General features: G+C 40.8%; 1 protein-coding gene across 1 annotated transcript; it reads right to left on the bottom strand.

Moving 5' to 3' along the window:
- Window positions 1-5,170: 5,170 nt before the first annotated feature.
- Window positions 5,171-6,187, bottom strand: LOC119896625 (leukocyte cysteine proteinase inhibitor 1-like). Its single transcript, XM_038710127.1, has 3 exons — window positions 6,059-6,187; window positions 5,861-5,971; window positions 5,171-5,708 (listed from the first exon to the last, which is right to left on the bottom strand). The coding sequence occupies exons 1-3, from the start codon at window positions 6,113-6,115 to the stop codon at window positions 5,580-5,582; spliced, it is 297 nt and encodes a 98-aa protein (XP_038566055.1). The 5' UTR covers window positions 6,116-6,187; the 3' UTR covers window positions 5,171-5,579.
- Window positions 6,188-20,783: the final 14,596 nt, after the last annotated feature.

Here is a 20,783-nt window from a genome sequence, read left to right as displayed (position 1 = left end):
TCTTCATCAGGTCAAAGTGAAACGACGTGACTCCTGATCAGAGGTCAGTGTGTTTCATCTCCTCACTGACTGTTCTGTGCTTTAATTAAAGTGTAGAGAGGGAAGGAGCTCAGAAATCAGGAGGCAACAACAACATGCTGATAAAGATTTACTGATTTATTGATTGATCGTCTGAAGAAGCGAGCACCATGTCACATTAATAACTGTTCACTGAGGGTCTGTGGCCTGCAGCCCTCAGTGCAGCCTGACAGGCACACACTGTACAAATACTTCATTACAGGTCTTACTGAAGTAAAAGTACACAGACGTTTTATCAAGTTTGTTCCAGCAATCAAAGAAAAGACTTTAAATAAAAACTCTAAATGTAATATTTAATATATAAAAAGAGTTTGTTGAACTTAAAAAGAGAAAAAGAATAAAGGGTTAATAAACACATTTCTCTTAGTTACTATGCTGAAATATCAGTTTTCTTCTCAGAGCTCACAGGCAGAAGAAGCTCTTCACAGATATGTTTCACTCTTCAGGTCGGGTTCTGTTTGTTTGGCGTCCGGCTGGAAACCTTGAGTGACGTCATCTCTAATCAGCACGGGACGCTCTGTATTTTAATGTCTGCAGCTTCTTCTTTACAGAACTTTTCTTTCTGTCAGTGTCTCTTCTGTCAAACCGTCCACTTATTTTAACACAGATATCTGAGCGGTTAACTTCTGCTGATGCTTCAAGTAATCAGATGGTTTTATCAGATAATAATAAAACATTCAGAAACAAACTAAACTTCATTTAAATGATTCTTGGATTTATCAGAATGATGTTGTTTCAGCTCTGACGGAGGTCAGAGTGACGTCGAGTTGAACTTCCTCTGAATAGAAAGTACTTTCTCTCTGTGTATATTTACTCTAAGTTGGATCTCTGAATAGAAAGTACTTTCTCTCTGTGTATATTTACTCTAAGTTGGATCTCTGAATAGAAAGTACTTTCTCTCTGTGTATATTTACTCTAAGTTGTTGGATCTCTGAATATAAAGTACTTTCTCTCTGTGTATATTTACTCTAAGTTGTTGGATCTCTGAATATAAAGTACTTTCTCTCTGTGTATATTTACTCTAAGTTGTTGGATCTCTGAATATAAAGTACTTTCTCTCTGTGTATATTTACTCTAAGTTGGATCTCAGAATATAAAGTACTTTCTCTCTGTGTATATTTACTCTAAGTTGTTGGATCTCTGAATATAAAGTACTTTCTCTCTGTGTATATTTACTCTAAGTTGTTGGATCTCTGAATATAAAGTACTTTCTCTCTGTGTATATTTACTCTAAGTTGTTGGATCTCTGAATATAAAGTACTTTCTCTCTGTGTATATTTACTCTAAGTTGGTGGATCTCTGAATATAAAGTACTTTCTCTCTGTGTATATTTACTCTAAGTTGTTGGATCTCAGAATATAAAGTACTTTCTCTCTGTGTATATTTACTCTAAGTTGGTGGATCTCTGAATATAAAGTACTTTCTCTCTGTGTATATTTACTCTAAGTTGTTGGATCTCTGAATATAAAGTACTTTCTCTCTGTGTATATTTACTCTAAGTTGTTGGATCTCTGAATAGAAAGTACTTTCTCTCTGTGTATATTTACTCTAAGTTGTTGGATCTCTGAATAGAAAGTACTTTCTCTCTGTGTATATTTACTCTAAGTTGGTGGATCTCTGAATATAAAGTACTTTCTCTCTGTGTATATTTACTCTAAGTTGTTGGATCTCTGAATATAAAGTACTTTCTCTCTGTGTATATTTACTCTAAGTTGTTGGATCTCTGAATATAAAGTACTTTCTCTCTGTGTATATTTACTCTAAGTTGGTGGATCTCTGAATATAAAGTACTTTCTCTCTGTGTATATTTACTCTAAGTTGTTGGATCTCAGAATATAAAGTACTTTCTCTCTGTGTATATTTACTCTAAGTTGTTGGATGTCTGAATATAAAGTACTTTCTCTCTGTGTATATTTACTCTAAGTTGGATCTCTGAATATAAAGTACTTTCTCTCTGTGTATATTTACTCTAAGTTGTTGGATCTCTGAATATAAAGTACTTTCTCTCTGTGTATATTTACTCTAAGTTGGTGGATCTCTGAATAGAAAGTACTTTCTCTCTGTGTATATTTACTCTAAGTTGTTGGATCTCTGAATATAAAGTACTTTCTCTCTGTGTATATTTACTCTAAGTTGGTGGATCTCTGAATAGAAAGTACTTTCTCTCTGTGTATATTTACTCTAAGTTGGATCTCTGAATAGAAAGTACTTTCTCTCTGTGTATATTTACTCTAAGTTGGTGGATCTCTGAATATAAAGTACTTTCTCTCTGTGTATATTTACTCTAAGTTGGATCTCTGAATAGAAAGTACTTTCTCTCTGTGTATATTTACTCTAAGTTGGATCTCTGAATATAAAGTACTTTCTCTCTGTGTATATTTACTCTAAGTTGTTGGATCTCTGAATATAAAGTACTTTCTCTCTGTGTATATTTACTCTAAGTTGTTGGATCTCTGAATAGAAAGTACTTTCTCTCTGTGTATATTTACTCTAAGTTGGTGGATCTCTGAATATAAAGTACTTTCTCTCTGTGTATATTTACTCTAAGTTGGATCTCTGAATAGAAAGTACTTTCTCTCTGTGTATATTTACTCTAAGTTGGATCTCTGAATATAAAGTACTTTCTCTCTGTGTATATTTACTCTAAGTTGTTGGATCTCTGAATAGAAAGTACTTTCTCTCTGTGTATATTTACTCTAAGTTGTTGGATCTCTGAATAGAAAGTACTTTCTCTCTGTGTATATTTACTCTAAGTTGTTGGATCTCTGAATAGAAAGTACTTTCTCTCTGTGTATATTTACTCTAAGTTGGATCTCTGAATATAAAGTACTTTCTCTCTGTGTATATTTACTCTAAGTTGTTGGATCTCTGAATATAAAGTACTTTCTCTCTGTGTATATTTACTCTAAGTTGGTGGATCTCTGAATAGAAAGTACTTTCTCTCTGTGTATATTTACTCTAAGTTGTTGGATCTCTGAATATAAAGTACTTTCTCTCTGTGTATATTTACTCTAAGTTGGATCTCTGAATAGAAAGTACTTTCTCTCTGTGTATATTTACTCTAAGTTGGATCTCTGAATATAAAGTACTTTCTCTCTGTGTATATTTACTCTAAGTTGTTGGATCTCTGAATATAAAGTACTTTCTCTCTGTGTATATTTACTCTAAGTTGTTGGATCTCTGAATAGAAAGTACTTTCTCTCTGTGTATATTTACTCTAAGTTGTTGGATCTCTGAATAGAAAGTACTTTCTCTCTGTGTATATTTACTCTAAGTTGTTGGATCTCTGAATATAAAGTACTTTCTCTCTGTGTATATTTACTCTAAGTTGGTGGATCTCTGAATAGAAAGTACTTTCTCTCTGTGTATATTTACTCTAAGTTGTTGGATCTCTGAATATAAAATACTTCTTCTCTGTTTTGTTCCTGCAGTTCCCGTGTTTAACCTGTGGGGGGCAGCAGAGGGCGGGGCTTCGTTCCTAGCCGCACGATTGGACGTAGTTTTCGGGGAAGAAGCCCCTGTTGCCGTTGAGAAGTCCCTCGCACCAGCCGTCGTCATGGCGATGCGTCAGGTAGATACGACTTCATGAGCTTCTTTAATGATAAAATTCTAGCTATTAGAGACAAAATTCACCAAGACCTGCCCTCAACTGGCACCGACTTATCTCTTAACTCAGGAACCTTAGAAACAGCTGTAGAAACAGATACATGTTTAGACTGTTTTGCTTCCCTCAATCTTTACCAACTAACTTCAATAATTTCTTCATCTAAACCATCAACCTGCCTCTTAGACCCCATCCCGACTAGGCTGCTTAAAGATGTTTTACCCTTAGTCAGCACTTCTATACTAGATATGATCAATCTATCTGTATCAACAGGCTATGTACCACAGTACTTTAAAGTAGCTGTCATTAAACCTCTTCTGAAAAAGCCCAAACTTGATCCGGATGTTTTAGCCAACTATAGACCTATATCTAACCTTCCATTTCTCTCTAAGGTTCTGGAGAAAGCAGTTGCTAAACAGCTGTGTGACTTTCTACAGAGCAATAGTTTATTTGAGGATTTTCAGTCAGGATTTAGAGCTCATCATAGCACAGAGACAGCACTGGTGAAAATTAAACCTTATTTCGTGGCAAAGTTGTCAAACTTTTTATCAGATTTTAATGCTGATTCTATTCATGTAGTTTTTATGTCCCGGTGACCTGGATAAGTGCAGTTCTGGTTCTCTGCCCATTCATTCAGAGAGGAGCTCTTGTTAGTCTGAAATAGCTGCCCGGAGGCGTTGCCAATATGGCTGCCGAGTGGCATGACTTGCCTAAAAGGACTTCGGTGTCCATCCCAGAGCAGGAAACGTTGGGATCAGAAATATCGATACTTTCCGTCACTAATGTGCACTGTCCCTGCTAAATTAAACTGATTAAATAAATAAAAAGAAAAGAAAGTTTCAGCTAGATTGAGTGGTTTTGAGTGGAGAGCTTCATTCTGACCTGAAATAGGACGTTTGGGGAACTGGGTCAGAAGTTGTGGATTTGAGTTTAGAGTTTTGAGAAAAAGAGGCCTAATTTCAAGAAATGTGTTCAAGCAATCAATAAAAACTGGAATTACTTTGATGGAATTATTTTTTCCAGCCACAACCTGACTCCTGGATTCAAGTGCTATGAATTCCTGATATTTCTTACTTGTCTTTTTCTGCACGTGTGTGAATGAAATCAAAGTAGAGTTGTATGTGGAGCTTGTGAAGGATGAAGGCAGACTGAAGCTCACCTCATCACAAATCATTCTGAGTGAGTTTCCCTCACATGATTGTTGTTACTTTGGTTTCCAGGTAAGGATTTCCATTCCTCTTTACATCGTGTCAAACATGTAAACTAAAGGCATTTATTTAACTTTTTAACTATTTCTGCCAGCAAAAATTAGACTTCCCCAAAGTAAATAAGAATCACTAGAAAGATACAGTTTAGTTTAGAAAGTAGTGCACTCAGCTTCTCCTTCCAAACACCAAATGTCTTCGTCTCTGGGTTTATTGTCCTGAAAATATCAGTTCTTGTCTAGTGCAGATGAGAGTTGGTGCTCAAACATCACATGACACAATATTCAGGTTCTCAGTAGATCTTTATTGCTTGAGAGCCACAGCAATCCTCAGCATCACACAGAAATGACTAAGGAGAGGCGCTCCCTCCTCAGTTCTTAGAAAGACATGACGCACATTAACTGTGGCCAACAACAGGACGGACATGATTTCACTCAGGTGTTATTCAATCTTTCTTTACTTGGCTGAAGACATGTCAACATCTCAAACCTCCACCACCTGCACTCCTCCTTAACCTGCTTCACACGTACAGTAAATAGATGATTAACATTCTTCAGACACAGGAAGAGGTTTCAACCCCTCCAGGCTAAACTCTTTTATAAGGAGTTTACTTCAATATAGTTTCCCAACAACTTAAACAAAGAAGAAAGAAGCATTTTAATATGAGACTGCAGCCTGTATGTATTTACTTATTACTCATTTGCAGGTATAGGTACAAGTGGGCTGTCTTTAGTTTCTTTCTGCTTTACATTAAACAGCTTGTAAGTCTGATCCTCCTTTCTGACCCACAGATGAATGTAGTCCGGTCCTCCAACATTAACCTGCAGGGGAAAGAGAGGACATTTGGACATCTTAATAAATATATTCAACCTGATCTTTTGTTTTTGAGCAGTGAGGAACAGTGTCGGCTGACTCACCTGGATGTCACAAGAAATTCAGTCCATTTATTTAGTTTTGTCACAATATTAATTACCTTGATGAGGAATTCTTTCATCACCCCAGGATTCGTGTCACTCTTCCTGTATAGACATGCTCTGTATTTCTCAAAGTCCTTTCCTGTCGTTTTCTCCACTTGATCCTTCACCTGTGAAAAGAAATCAGATGTGATGGAAACACAGACCACAGAGTTGTGCCTGGAGGTTGTGAAGAACGAAGGTAGACTGAAACTCACGTCCTCAGAGATCTGCTGCAGAGTGGCCTTCTTAGTCGGACCCCATTGTTCAGCCATTGTCACAAAGTCCTCTGAATTTAAGGGAGAAGTCACCTTAATGTTTTGATGCGCCTCAAGTGTTGCGACTGTTGATGAACTGCACATGTATTTATACAGAGGAACCGCCCCCGGTTACACCTGAAAGGTGGCTCCACTAGATGCTGGGTGGAGCTACATGTTTAACCTCTGATGTGAATGAACATTAGAAAGGTGGGATCTTCTTGGCAATGGTCCTGCTCTACATCGCACAGATCAGTCTTTCCTACCGCTGAAGGTAACTGCTTCTTTCCACCAGGCACGTGCACACAGACATCACCTTCCCATTAAACATCATTAAAGTAAAGGAAACAGCATTTTAATGCCATGACTTGGTCAGGGCTGATTTTAACTATTGAATGTAATGTTGGCAAATCCTCAGGGGCCCCAAACGGCCCCAGGTTAGCTGTGTCTAAACTATTTTGTTTTTATTGTCAGATCGACGCAGTGGAGTAAAAAATAGGCCAAAGTTTTTACCTCTGAAATGTGGTGGAGCAGAAGAAGAAAGTAACATCAAATGGAAATACTCTCACTACTACCTCAAAGAAGGTGAAAGTCTTCGTTGTCACGATCCTCCAACAACGCTCAGAGATTTGTGGAAAAAACAAAGCACATATAAAAATACTTCAACCTGTATACTATATATAGTATATTCTCATAATATATATTCTTTTTTGTCTCCATGACGTCACATCAACATCACATGACATTAAGACCCAGCGAGGGCAAGGCGGCTACAGGCGCCAAGTCCGGTGGCGGCAGTTGCTTTTCTCCGGCTGCACAAATTTTGAACCACCTTTTGCCTGATCATTGTTCAAAGCTCATGCACTGACGCCCTGTTTTTATTCCCCGTCCCTGCAGTTGCCTGCAGCTCACGCTAGACTATCAAGTCAGCGAAAGTCAGCCGCCGTCATCTCGAGCACATCTCTTGACTACCAGCTGTACTTCGACAGCTGTATTCTAATGTTAACATAGCTCTCCTTGTTAGCTACGCTCCTTACTTGCAATTGACTTTTTTGAAGGTGAGTCTCTGACACTGATTTGAGAACCCCTCTTTATTTTTCAAAGATCAGTGGCCCTCAGGTCCATGCAACTGTTTCTGGTTTTGTTTCTGGTTTGGAACCCATGTAACTACTGACATAACTATGCATGCCATAGCATGGTTTACTCGCTCGCGGTCAAGTTATCAACGCTTTGTAACAACAAATATGCGTCTAGTTAGAATTTCTAAATAAAATGCTTGTGTTTCGAAACATCACCATTTGGAAACCGCACATTATTAAAGTTGTGAAACGTTGCAGTTTGGTTAGGTTTGGGTGCCAAAAAGTACATGGTTAGCTTTGGACGCCAAAAAGTACTTGGTTAGGTTTAGGCACCAAAAGTACTTGGTTAGGGTTAGGCACCAAAAGTACTTGGTTAGGTTTAGGCACCAAATGTACTTGGTTAGGTTTGGGCGCCAAAAAGTACATGGTTAGGTTTGGGCGCCAAAAAGTACATGGTTAGCTTTGGACGCCAAAAAGTACTTGGTTAGGTTTAAGCACCAAAAGTACTTGGTTAGGGTTAGGCACCAAAAGTACTTGGTTAGGTTTAGGCACCAAAAGTACTTGGTTAGGTTTGGGCGCCAAAAAGTACATGGTTAGGTTTGGGCGCCAAAAAGTACTTGGTTAGGGTTAGGCACCAAAAGTACTTGGTTAGGTTTAGGCGCCAAAAAGTACTTGGTTAGCTTTGGGCGCCAAAAAGTACTTGGTTAGGTTTGGGCACCAAAAAGTACTTGGTTAGGTTTAGGCACCAAAAGTACTTGGTTAGGTTTAGGCACCAAAAGTACTTGGTTAGGGTTAGACACCAAAGGCACTTGGTTAGGGTTAGACACCAAAGGCACTTGGTTAGGTTTAGGCGCTAAAAGTACTTGGTTAGGTTTAGGCACCAAAAGTACTTGGTTAGGTTTAGGCACCAAAAGTACTTGGTTAGGTTTAGGCACCAAAAGTACTTGGTTAGCTTTGGGCGCCAAAAAGTACTTGGTTAGGTTTAGGCACCAAAAGTACTTGGTTAGGGTTAGGCGCCAAAAAGTACTTGGTTAGGTTTAGGCACCAAAAGTACTTGGTTAGGTTTAGGCACCAAAAGTACTTGGTTAGGTTTGGGCGCCAAAAAGTACATGGTTAGGTTTGGGCGCCAAAAAGTACTTGGTTAGGGTTAGGCACCAAAAGTACATGGTTAGGTTTGGGCGCCAAAAAGTACTTGGTTAGGGTTAGGCGCCAAAAGTACTTGGTTAGGTTTAGGCGTCAAAAAGTACTTGGTTAGGTTTAGGCGTCAAAAGTACTTGGTTAGGGTTAGACACCAAAGGCACTTGGTTAGGTTTAGGCGCTAAAAGTACTTGGTTAGGTTTCGGCACCAAAAGTACTTGGTTAGGTTTCGGCACCAAAAGTACTTGGTTAGGGTTAGACACCAAAGGCACTTGGTTAGGTTTAGGCGCTAAAAGTACTTGGTAAGGTTTAGGCACCAAAAGTACTTGGTTAGGTTTAGGCGCAAATAGTACTTGGTTAGGTTAGGGCGCCAAACGTATTTGGTTAGGTTTAGGCACTAAAAGTATTTGGAGAGGTTTAGGTACTAAAGGACTTGTTTAGGCTCAAAAGTACTTGGTTAGGTTTAGGCGCAAATAGTACTTGGTTAGGTTTAGGCGCTAATAGTACTTGGTTAGGTTAGGGCGCCAAACGTATTTGGTTAGGTTTAGGCACTAAAAGTACTTGGAGAGGTTTAGGTACTAAAGGACTTGTTTAGGCTCAAAAGTACTTGGTTAGGTTCGACAGGACACAAACACCGGTCTCCTGGTTCAAAGTCCGGGTTCTGGCCCTCCTTTCACCCCAACCACCTCCTTTCATTGTCTTTTCTGTTAAATATTATATACCTACCTTTACTGTCTAAAACTGACGCTACAGAGCTTCCCTCACTGCGTTGAACTATGACGCTATAGGGATCTCCAGTGCGTTACTGGAGATACTTACTGGTGCGGACGGACGTTGCTGACGTACTGCGGTAAGCGTGTTGACTCATTTCCGTTTCCGGTGCTTGTGTGTTGGTACCGTGTTGTGCTGCTCTCGCTAAATAACATTTGTTAGATTACAGAAGCCAACTGTCCGCCAAACATTTCTTCTTACAGTAATTTTGCCTAAGCACTCACAGTTCTTTCCATCTTTTAGTGACTGCTGTTCAATCTCATAGTTGTTCAAAAGTTTTGGTAGCTGACGCTACAGTACTTTAGCTTAGCTGTTAGCGACTTTAGCTTAGCAGCTAGCGATGGCTTCTCCTTCTATTCAATTCAATTTTATTTATATAGCGCCAAATCACAACAACAGTTATCTCACAGCGCTTTTCATAAAAGAGCAGGTCTAGACCGAACTCTGTGATGATATTTACAGAAGCCCAACAGTTCCCACCAAGAGCAGCACTAGGAGACAGAGGCAAGGAAAAACTTCCTTTAAGAGGCAGAAACCTCGAGCAGAACCATGGCTCAGGGTGGGCGACCATCTGCCTCCACCGGTTGGGGTGAAGGAGAGAGAGAGAGAGAGAGGGAGAGAGAGAGAGAGAGAGGGAGAGAGGGAGGGAGGCAGCCTACACAATAGACACACAGAGGTACAGACAGTAAAGGTAATGTTGCTATAGACTAAATGAATAATGGTACAGATATTTATAATAGTGTTAATGGTAACAATCGTAATGTTAATGATTATAATAACAATAATAACAATAAGACTAGCAACAATAGTTGTTGCAGCAGAGGGTGTCGAGCAGGAACACGGGGGCAGCAGGTGACCCGCAACCACAGATCCAGACTCCACAGCTCCAGAGCCAGAAAAACCTGCAGGAAGTGATAGGAGGAGAGAGGAGAGGGACGAGAAAGCACAAGACTACCAGAAAGGGGAGAAGTTGTGTTAGTAACATGCAATAATGGGATGAGGTTGCATACAGAGGGAGAGAAAGTAGAGGAGAGAGGAGCTCAGTGCATCATGGGAAATCCCCCGGCAGTCTAGGCCTATAGCAGCATAACTAAGGGACAACATTACCTTCACTGTCTGTACCTCTGTGAGTATATTGTGTAGGCTGCCTCCCTCCCCTCTCTCTCTCTCTCCCTCTCTCTCTCTCTCCCTCTCTCTCTGTTCCTCTCTTGCCCTCTCTCTCTCTCTCTCTCTCTCTCTCTCCCCTTCACCCCAACCGGTGGAGGCAGATGGTCGCCCACCCTGAGTCATGGTTCTGCTCGAGGTTTCTGCCTCTTAAAGGAAGTTTTTCCTTGCCTCTGTCTCCTAGTGCTGCTCTTGGTGGGAACTGTTGGGCTTCTGTAAATATCATCACAGAGTTCGGTCTAGACCTGCTCTTTATGAAAAGCACTCTGAGATAACTCAGCTGCCAGGCTTTTAACCAGAACAAAGAAATATGACCACATTACTCCTATTTTAGCTTCATTACACTGGCTCCCAGTATGTTTTAGAATTGACTTTAAAATTCTATTGATCACTTTTAAAGCTCTTCATGGCCTCTCGCCTTGTTATATTTCTGACCTTTTAGTCCCATACGCACCAGCACGTACCTTGAGATCCTCGGGCAGAGGTCTGTTGTCTGTTCCAGAGTCTCGACTGAAAACTAAAGGGGACAGAGCGTTTGCTGTCAGGGCCCCGAGGCTCTGGAACAGCCTGCCCGAGGAAATCAGGTCGGCTGAGTCAGTGAACTCTTTTAAGTCCCTTCTTAAAACATACTTTTATAGGAGAGCTTTTCCCGATCTTATTTGACTTTATTTTATCCCTTTTATTTTATTGTATTTTACTAATTTTATATTAAATTTTCATGCTCTTATCTTTTTTTTGTTTGTTTTTTGTATTATTCTTTACACTTGTTAAAGCACTTTGTAACTTGTTTTTGAAAAGTGCTCTACAAATAAGGATCATTATTATTATTATTATAACTGTTGTTGTGATTTGGCGCTATATAAATAAAATTGAATTGAATTGAAGTTACAAACCAGTGAGACGCCAATGGTTCTTGACCATGGGTCCATATGTCACGAGTCAGGGAGGGAGAACGGGTTGGGATTTACAGATTTATGTTATAATAAATCAATAATCTCTTTTGCTCTCATGTCTGCATTATTTGACCTGTTCTGAGCCACATTCTAACCATCCAAACTATTATTTACAATTTTCAAAAGGGGAACATCTTATTTTGGGTGATAATAGCAAGATATCTGCACAATGTCATGAAGGCTGACAGCTTCCAGAGAAACAGGAGTCAAGTTTTGTCCCACCTGCAATCTAAGTCACCTCGTGTCACATTACGTAACTTTGGTTTCGTCAGTGCCTCCCACATCTCTGTCAGGTTCAATTGTTTTTACTACTGATAAAAGTGTCAACTGCAGCTGCTGATGTTGGAGTTCCTGGACACTTCTGTCAGTTGGGGATTTAAGAAAGACTCAGTGTGTTGAGAGAGAAGTATTTAACCACAAAACATTTGTAAAATGTTGTAGGTGGAAGCAGAGATTACTCACATGAAAGGCTGCAATGATGTTAATAACAGTAGGAGGCCTTAACGTAAAACTACACCCACATTTCCAAGGAACAGAGGAGCTCTTTTATTAAACTCGCAGACAGAACAGATTTCTTTCAAGGTAATAAAACTTTTTGAGAAACGTGGCCAAGAGTATTCTTCATAATATTTCCAGCAGTTACACTGAAGCAGTCAATTAAATTATTCATTGTCACGCTCGTCCAACAACGCTCACACAGATACGTATAAAAAACAGACCACACATAGAAATGCTTTTCAACCCGTGTGCTGAAATCAAGGACTCAAATTAGCAAAGTAGTGCAGCAACAAACATTATTTTTATATATAACCTTTAGAGGAGCAGTAATATTTAGTGACGACAAGCAGATATGATTGAAGTGATCGACCAGATTGTTGGTGTTGGAATCAGACAGGTGTTGGCTTTGGCTCTGAAAGAATGCGCAAAACTTTGAAACACTTTGTTCATTAAAGAAGCGAGAACACACGGAGCTCGGTGAGGTACTTGATGACACAGCGTACTTGATGACATTTAAAATTTTTCCTATTAATGGAAATTCAACAAAACGCTGTCATATAACTGATCTCACTAGGGGCCTCCAGCCTCTTGGGTATGGGGTCAATGGAAGGTAAATGTGTGTGATGCTTTAACGTAAGTCCAGAGGGGTCAGGACTTTAGGGGGTTCACACTGAATATAGTACTCCCACCCTGAGACTAAGATAAAAGCTGCATGAGCTGAGACACTGCAGCTCACTGGGATGAGACTCTCTGATGTGTATGTGTCCCCGTGAGCTCCTTCTGCAGAAGACTTGAATGAAATTCACAGAAAGACGAGTGTTTGCCTGAGCTGTTTATTCAAACACACTTTTCCCACCACATTTTGGCGTTGTCGGCTCGTCACACGCGTGAGAGGACTCTGACGCTCGGAGCCGCAGGTGAAAAACCATATGACTATCTTTTCCAGGCACCCGGCTTCAAGGTCCTCATAACACAAGACTTAAACAAGCCTCCCAAATTTTAAACAAAAGAGGCACCTCATTCTAAATTTAAAAGGTAAATCCTTTATTACATTCTGGGAATTCAGGGTTATTCAAACAACCGACGGAAAATGGGTTCAAATAACAGTAAGAAGGAACAAGTCCCTTCAGTAATGAAGGCTCCTGATATTAATTACATGATTGCTAATTATGGTTTGGGAAGTATTGACCAGCTGGACATGTGGGCTAAGCAGTGTGGTTTCCCGGCAACAGGCAGCTCAGCCACTGTCAGGAGGACAGAGGAGGAGAAACACGTTGTTAAAAACATTTACCTGCAGAACGAGCTAACGGCGGCAGCTCGGCTACTGTCAGGAGGACAGAGGAGGAGAAACACGTTGTTAAAAACATTTACCTGCAGAACGAGCTAACGGCAGCAGCTGTGGGAGGGGGAACAACCCCCCACCATACAGGGAGCCATCCAGCCTCCAATCCACCTACAAACCTCCATGTCACGGCTCCAATGATGGAAGTGGCGTCCAGAGATGGAAGCGCGCAGCTGGTCCACAGCATTTATACGTCATCGTTACGGATTAAGTTGCAAGGCACAGATTAGTTCAAAACTTTGCATTCACAAAGGTCCAGAAACTGCAGCCAAAAGCCATGTGCTGGAACTGTTGTTCTATTATTGGTCTATTTTCAAATAACTGTTACATAGAAATATCGGGAAAGTCGATTTTATTTGAATGAGAGGGGAAGAGTGAAACAGTTCAGTGACAAAACGAGTTGTGGGAAACGAATTTAGGAAAATATTTTGATACGTGTTGAAAGTAAACAACCCAGAATTTTGTTGACTTTGGACCAATTAACAGAGTTGAAACATCTCTGTGAGTGCTTTTTCCTTTCAAGGTGAAAAGACGACAGTAAGAAGCAGAAAAAGAGTCAGGAGTTAAACAAAACGACACTAAAGACTCTAAAGAAGCCAGCAGAGGAGAAGAGTCTTGCGGCCGATCAAACCGACTTCTTATACAGTTTATGGTGCAGGCACATGAGGAGAAAAGGCCGTGCGCTTCTCTTTCTTTCCGTGTGATGCTTGCGTGTTTGGCTGCCAGCAAAAGCATCCAAATAGTCGTTTTTTGCCGCGATCTGGTTACAGAAAGTCGGCCTAGGTATCGATTGTTTCAAATTTCAAAGCAGAGCAGCCTACTGTGGCCGTTGGGAACAATTCTAAGACTTTTGACTGGACCACCCATTGTAGTAACCACATCTTTTCTAAAGTAAAACCCACCCCCAACTTAATTCTCCTTTCATGGGAAACAATTACAAAGTTCATATCTTTTACGTATCATCGACCTGTTTGGTTAAAACCCAAAAAGCAGGCAGTGGACCGAACCACTGTGAGGCATGTGAGTGGGGACTCGAAATGTTTCTAAACTTAAAATGCATTTTTGCCACGTTTGCCTTTATATTGTTTTACAACTCACACAATTTAAGAAATACATCATCCATCCATCGTCAGGCGCTTATGCTGCGTACAGGGGCTGGAGCCAATCCCAGCTGACATCGGGCGAAAGGCGGGGTCCGCCCTGGACAGGTCAGTCCATCGCAGGGCCACACAGAGACAAACAACCCTCACACCTAAGGACAATTTTAGAGACACCAATCAACCCAGCCCGCATGTCTTTGGACGGCGGGAGGAAGCCGGAGCACCCGGAGAGAAGCCACGCAGACACGGGGAGAACATGCAAAAGGAAAGGACAGAAAGGCCGGGTTTGAACCCACGACCTTCTAGCCGCCCAAATACATCATTATATTATTTAATGATATTTTTAGGGGAAGACAACCCTCCTGACCCCCTGTGATTTACACCTATGTCCCCAACCTAATTCTCCTTTCGTGGGAAACACATAGAAAGTTCAAATCTTTTTCATCTCCACTGCCTGTTTGGTTGAGCGTGAAACATGCTGACATAACACAACATAAAGCTTCAAGTTGGAGCAGGTTTGCCTGTGGAAATTCTACTGAAAACAACCTCATCTTACCTTGGAAATCACTGCAGTCAGTTCTTTTTGTTATAGTGTACCAAGCACCTCGTGCCACTTTGTCACTCTGGTTTCGTCAGTGCCTCCCACATCTCTGTCAGGTTCAACTGTTTTTACTACTGATAACAGTGTCAGCTGTAGCTCTCTTTAAGAAAGACACTCAGTGTGTTGAGAGAGAAGTATTTAACATTAATGAAGGGTCAAAGTTTATCCTAAAGAAGAACATTAATGTGGGATCCATTAAAGAAGCTAATATATCCAGCTAATATATGGGACAGTCTAAACTACTAGATATCAGTTGTTGAAGCACTTCAGGTTGAAACTTTTAGATTTATGGAACATCTCAAACTCACAGAAACAGAAGCACAAGACTAAACACTGAACGATTTCAAAGCTGTGGGAGATGTTTGACAGAGTGAGGAGTTACTTGATGATGCTGGACTCATTAACACAGATTGTGTTCATGTGGACGGGAAAACGTTGGTCACTTTTATACTTCACTGTTAAATGTTTGCACTAACGATTATTATTTCAGCCAGTCGATTCATCTAATGACTGATGTATTTATCATTATTTTAAAGATATTGTTATTACTTGATTAATATAACAATTAATTTATTCAACATGAATCTAAAAACGTCTCATTAATAATTCAATATGTTGTTCCATCATCCTGAACAAGAGACACATGAAGCTCATTAGAATATTGAGGTGGAATGATTTGGCCCTCTGACAGCTGGCCCTGGGGGAAACGGGATGTTTTAATATAAAATGGGAGAGAAAGCATGTAGAGCTTCTCTTTCTTTTGCAATATGTATAAATAGTGGATATGTAAATATTATCCAGCTGTCTGGAATACTTACATGTGAGTGTGACCAGCAATGGCGAGATTTTCAAATGGCGCCCCCCAGCCCCATGCCCAACCCTAAAAAGTCCACTTCAGGGGTAGGGGCCATCGCTCCCCTATCCTCAAGAATTGTTTTAAATGTTCAGCAGCCAAACTCACAATTTTAGCATGTATGGATAGAAATACAGTCAGTAATCGTGGTCAATAATGAATAAGTGTGATCAGCATACTTGTCAACCTCAACATCAGAGCCTAAATTAGGAGACCAAACGATTCCCCTCCAGAAAGTCCACCCAGAGACTGTTTTCTTGCAGTATACGTAGAGGTCTTGAAATGCAACAGCACTGGTTTAGTTTCAATAGTGGAAATGACTGAAGAGGAGGGTCTGGGGGTCCTCCCCCAGAAAAATATAAGCATTGAGGACTTCATTTCCTGCATTCTGGTTAAAATTTCCGTCTTGTCTTTATTTATGTAAAGGAGAACACAAAATTCAGGCAGCAGGTGACAATTCAAAATATAAAAATGCAGTGAGGCTTTCAGGCATTCTGTAGCTATTGCTTTTATGCCAATATTTCTCCTGTAGATCAACTTTTCTAATCTAATAAAAGCTCTGCTGAGTCAGCACACCTGCAGGCATGATTCAGTCTTCCCTCCTAGTTTGTGTCTTTTGCATGGGGTGTGCATGTGGCACCTTTTCACCTCAAATGACTTCATTTTAATTAAAGTTAAAAACTCCTGGACTTTAATAAATGCTGTGTTTCAGCAGATTTCCTGCTCCTGTTCAAAACTTTCTGCACATTCAGAATCTCTCCCATAATTCATAACATCTTTTAAGTCTAGCTGCCCTATACTCTGCTGGGCATTACTTATTGCTCTGCAGGAATGATCCCCTTTAGACCGTTTGACTGACACACTGCACAGACTGCATGTGAAACCGAAACCAACTGGAAAACACTCACCGCACGCACCTTAAGTTGAGCAGCTCCGGTAAAGTGCAGCTCACAGTCCCAAACAGAGCAAGCGGCTGCGCCTCAGGTTTTAGATGTTTAAACCGTAAAACTCATCGACACGACGCGTCACAACTGTCTGGACTCTCAGCGCACCTAATTACTATCACGGCATACGCCGTTGTCACAGCGGCTGGGCTGAGTTCATTTGCGCCAAGTCGAAAACCTTCTCTTGCGACATTTTGCGCCTTGGTGGGAGCAATAATAGCCTGTCTGAAATAGTTTAAACTGTAGGCCATCCTCCTGAAGTCTTCAGTGAAAATATTAAAGGCAGGCACCGAGAAAAGAAAGCAGAGAAGAAGTCCGGTATTTAAAAGGAAACAGCGGGAGAACTGCCAGAACCAGTGGCTGGATTCTAACTCAAGTTTTATGGGTACAAGTAGAAAAGGGTTGGAATGACGTCCTTGGTGTGACAGACTGCTGGTAACGAGTCTGCACCCGGATCCATCAGGATCTGGGTCATTAGCCTACGACCAGTTCAGAGCCTCGGCCCGGCTCATTAGCATTAACCAGCTAGCCTCTGTCTGCCTGACCCCCAGCCTGTTCCATCATCCTGAACAAGAGACACATGAAGCTCATTAGAATAATGAGCATATGTTAAAATGAGTCTAATTTGTGTTATCATGTTCAGAACAATACCAGACTTAAGTACTTGACTTAAAACTGAACAGAGTAACATGCAGTAAGATAATGTGGACCTGATGTTGTGCTTGGGTTGGTCTGGCCGGACTGGACAGGTCAGTGGTGATGAAGCTTAAGTCTCTGAGTTTGCTTTTCATTCTCTGCGTGAGGATTCTGTTTGCTCTGTCGAGATACGAGCTGACCTTATCTCTCTTTCTGGGCTTTTGATGCGAAGTGTGATTTGTATTTGACCCAACCCAAAAGTCTTAATGTGTTGTGATCTACATGAATGTGTTTTCTTAAGTTGCAGTGCGTTTGGCCTCTCAGGGCCACCACAGCACCGCACGTCTCGCGTTTTCTAGGAAACTTAAAGAACCCCACCTACAGGACACTTTCTGTCCATGACCAACAGTGGCAGTGACGTACCTCCCTCAGCTCTGATAACACCGCGTCCCCCTTTCTGTGGGAAGATGTTTATTCAACACTTAATGATTCCTTTGTTTTAGAACATCAGTATTTTCATAATTGTCCTTGTTTCAACAGAAAAACACTTCCTTCAGATTTCTCTTTATTAAATTTATTTGTTCTGCTAAGCTAGAGTCCAGTATCAAAGTCCTTCGGGTCCCTCTGAGGGTCTCTCCCTCTTACTGGCTGGCGTCTCTCAGCCTGAGGACTCTGTGTGTGTCCCGGTTCTCCAGCAGACAGGCTGTTTGGCTCTCTCTCAGCACTTTGCTGTGCCCTGGTGTCCTACGTGCAGTTTCTGCAGTCTCTCAGGTTGGAGTCCCTGTGGTTTCAGCAGGAGTCCATTTTCCACTGTGAGCTCACCTGCACACTGCAGCAAAGGTAGGAGTGCTCTGTCTGTGGTGGATCTGTCTGTCCAGCCCTCAGTGCAGGACCTCCTCTCTCGCAGCAGCAGCAGCTTTTCATCCTTGTCCCGGTGCTCCTTGAAATCCTGAGCGGTGAAAACACTTTAGCGCCCTCTGGCTGTGCCAGTCTAAACTACTGAGGGGAGCACGAGCCTTTCTGTCCTGACTCTCACCTCCTGTCTGATATTTATATTCCCCTCAGAGGATACATTTTAGGACTCATAAAGATTGATGTTTTTAATATACCTGCTTTCTAGTCCTACAACTTTATTTGTACAGCACATTTCAACAACAAGGACATTTAAAGTTTTTACATAAAAGTAACAGGGGAAATATAAAAAGAGAATAAAATATAAATCTAATTAAAGTTAAATAGAAAACAAAAACGCAGTTCAAGTCTTCAGTCTGATTTAAAAGAGCTGAGAGTTTCAGCAGAGCTGCAGGTTTCTGGGAGTTTGTTCCGGATACATGGAGCAGAAAAACTGAACGCTGCTTCTCCAGGTTTACTTTGACTCTGGGGACAGAAAGCAGACCTGATCCCAGACCAGCTGAGAGGTCTGAAGGTTCATAACGGAGCGGACGATCAGTCGAGTGCACAGACGGGACCGAGGCCAAATGCAGGACACCAGAGAGCTGAAGGCAGTCAGTGATACTTACTGAATACTTACATGAAGGTGTGAAGGAAAAAGCAGACCGAGGATCAGTTCATGCACAGAGACTAAATCCAGTTCTGGCAGAATCTGCATCAAACATATAATCCAGACTACATGGAGACAGGCAGAACACTCAACAGAACCGTGATGACGCAGAGTCGCAGTCTAACACACTTCTCTGCTCCTCCATTTCAGGAGTTACTTAGTGAAAACCCTATAGTGACGGTGTCTGCCCCCCGACCATCGAAATTATTTAAAAAGGTAAACAGAAGAGGAGCTGTGCATAAAAACCTCATAAAAATTAAAACCACAAGAGCAATAGTGCAAACGAATAGGAGAGTTAAATGTGGACTCTTAAACATCAGAGCTCTCTCTTCTAAAGGTGTACTAGTAAATGAACTAATATCAGATTATGATATTGATTTATTTTGTCTTACTGAAACCTGGCTGGGTGATGGAGAATATGTTAGCCTAAATGAATCCACCCCTCCCAGTCATATTAATACTCACATTCCTCGAGGCACAGGCCGAGGAGGTGGAGTTGCAGCTATCTTCGACTCTAGCCTACTAATCAGCTCTAAACCTAAACTAAACTATAACTCATTTGAAAGTCTTGTTCTTAGTCTTTCACACCCAAGTTGGAAATCACTGCAACCAATTCTTTTTGTTATAGTGTACCGAGCACCTGGCCCGTACTCTGAATTCTTATCTGAATTTGCAGAGTTTTTGTCAACTTTAGTCCTTAAAACGGACAAAGTTATTATTGTAGGGGATTTTAATATTCATGTGGACGTTGAGAATGACAGCTTCAGTACTGCGTTTATCTCTCTGTTAGATTCCATTGGCTTCTCTCAGAGTGTTCATGAACCGACTCACTGTTTTAACCACACCCTCGACCTTGTTTTGGTGTATGGTATTGAAATTGAACATTTAGTGGTGTTCCCACAGAATCCCTCTTTGTCCGACCACTGTTTGATAACTTTTGAGTTTGTATTGCTGAACTACAAGATGTCTGTCTGATAGTGCTGGAGCTAAATTGAAGGATGCGATTCCATCAGCTCTAAATTCATTATCTAGTCACAAAGTAACGGAGGACTAACTTTGTTATTTGGAACGTGGTTGTATGTAAATAAGTAGTAATTTAGAAAATCTGTGCATTAACTGTTAGTTTCTTTTCCTCAGCTTTACAGTTACAGGTGTATTCCAGGTGTGTTAGAAGATATTTAATCTACAGGATGCTGGTTTTGATGGTGCCTTTAAATTATAGATTTTATACCAGGCGAGGATGAAAATGTCATCTTGTCCTTTATTGCATCTCATTTACTCTTTAATAGCAAAATAAATAGGTTCATTTACAGCTGGTCCGTATTCTTTAGCTTCTGACCCGTCAAAGGAGAATTCTGCATCTAGGCTGATGGCTGACGAGCTATTTATTTGCGGTATCTTATTTTAGGCGTTTTGCTGGACACAGGAGGTAGTTTCCATCTGGTTTAAAACACCGACAGACTTTCTCTGTGACGCTCCAGCCAACAGCAGCTAGCTAACAACGCTAACAACGGCTCTTTGATGCTGCCCCTCCCTGCTCCTGAGGTGTGCATTGTGCTGCTGTTAAAGCAGAATATAAATATAATACAGATTCAGAATATTCTGACAAACACATGCTGTTCTGGTTCTTTTGCTTTTATTCATTAAATTTGTATATTTGTATATTTGTCATGTTAAATTTAGTATTTTTCTGCTTCAGAAACTGACGCTTGTTGTTTCTGTTCAGATTCAGAACGACCACGTTGGGTCTGAACTCGTATTACAGAAAGAAAGCTGCCGACATTTAACCGACTGTCTCTGTTCATTTTATTTAGTTTTAAGATGTTTTATCTCACAAATATTTAGTAGATGAGATTCCATTTTACTGTCATCACACACAGTCAGCAGCAGAACAAGGAAAAGCAGCTCAGCATCACAGCAGACAGCACATATAAAGAGAAACTGATCTGAATACTTTCTTGATCCCTGAGGGGAAATTCTTCGTTTCAGATACTCGCATGGCATTAAAGGAACAGAAATCATAGTAAAAGTTGGTAAGTAGAGAATA

The sequence above is a fragment of the Micropterus salmoides genome, unplaced genomic scaffold (assembly GCF_014851395.1).
Source record: "Micropterus salmoides isolate LMB-PRFRI ecotype aquatic unplaced genomic scaffold, ASM1485139v1 Ms_hic_scaffold_10, whole genome shotgun sequence".
Taxonomy (NCBI): domain Eukaryota; kingdom Metazoa; phylum Chordata; class Actinopteri; order Centrarchiformes; family Centrarchidae; genus Micropterus; species Micropterus salmoides.
This window is presented reverse-complemented; position numbering and strand designations above follow the sequence as displayed.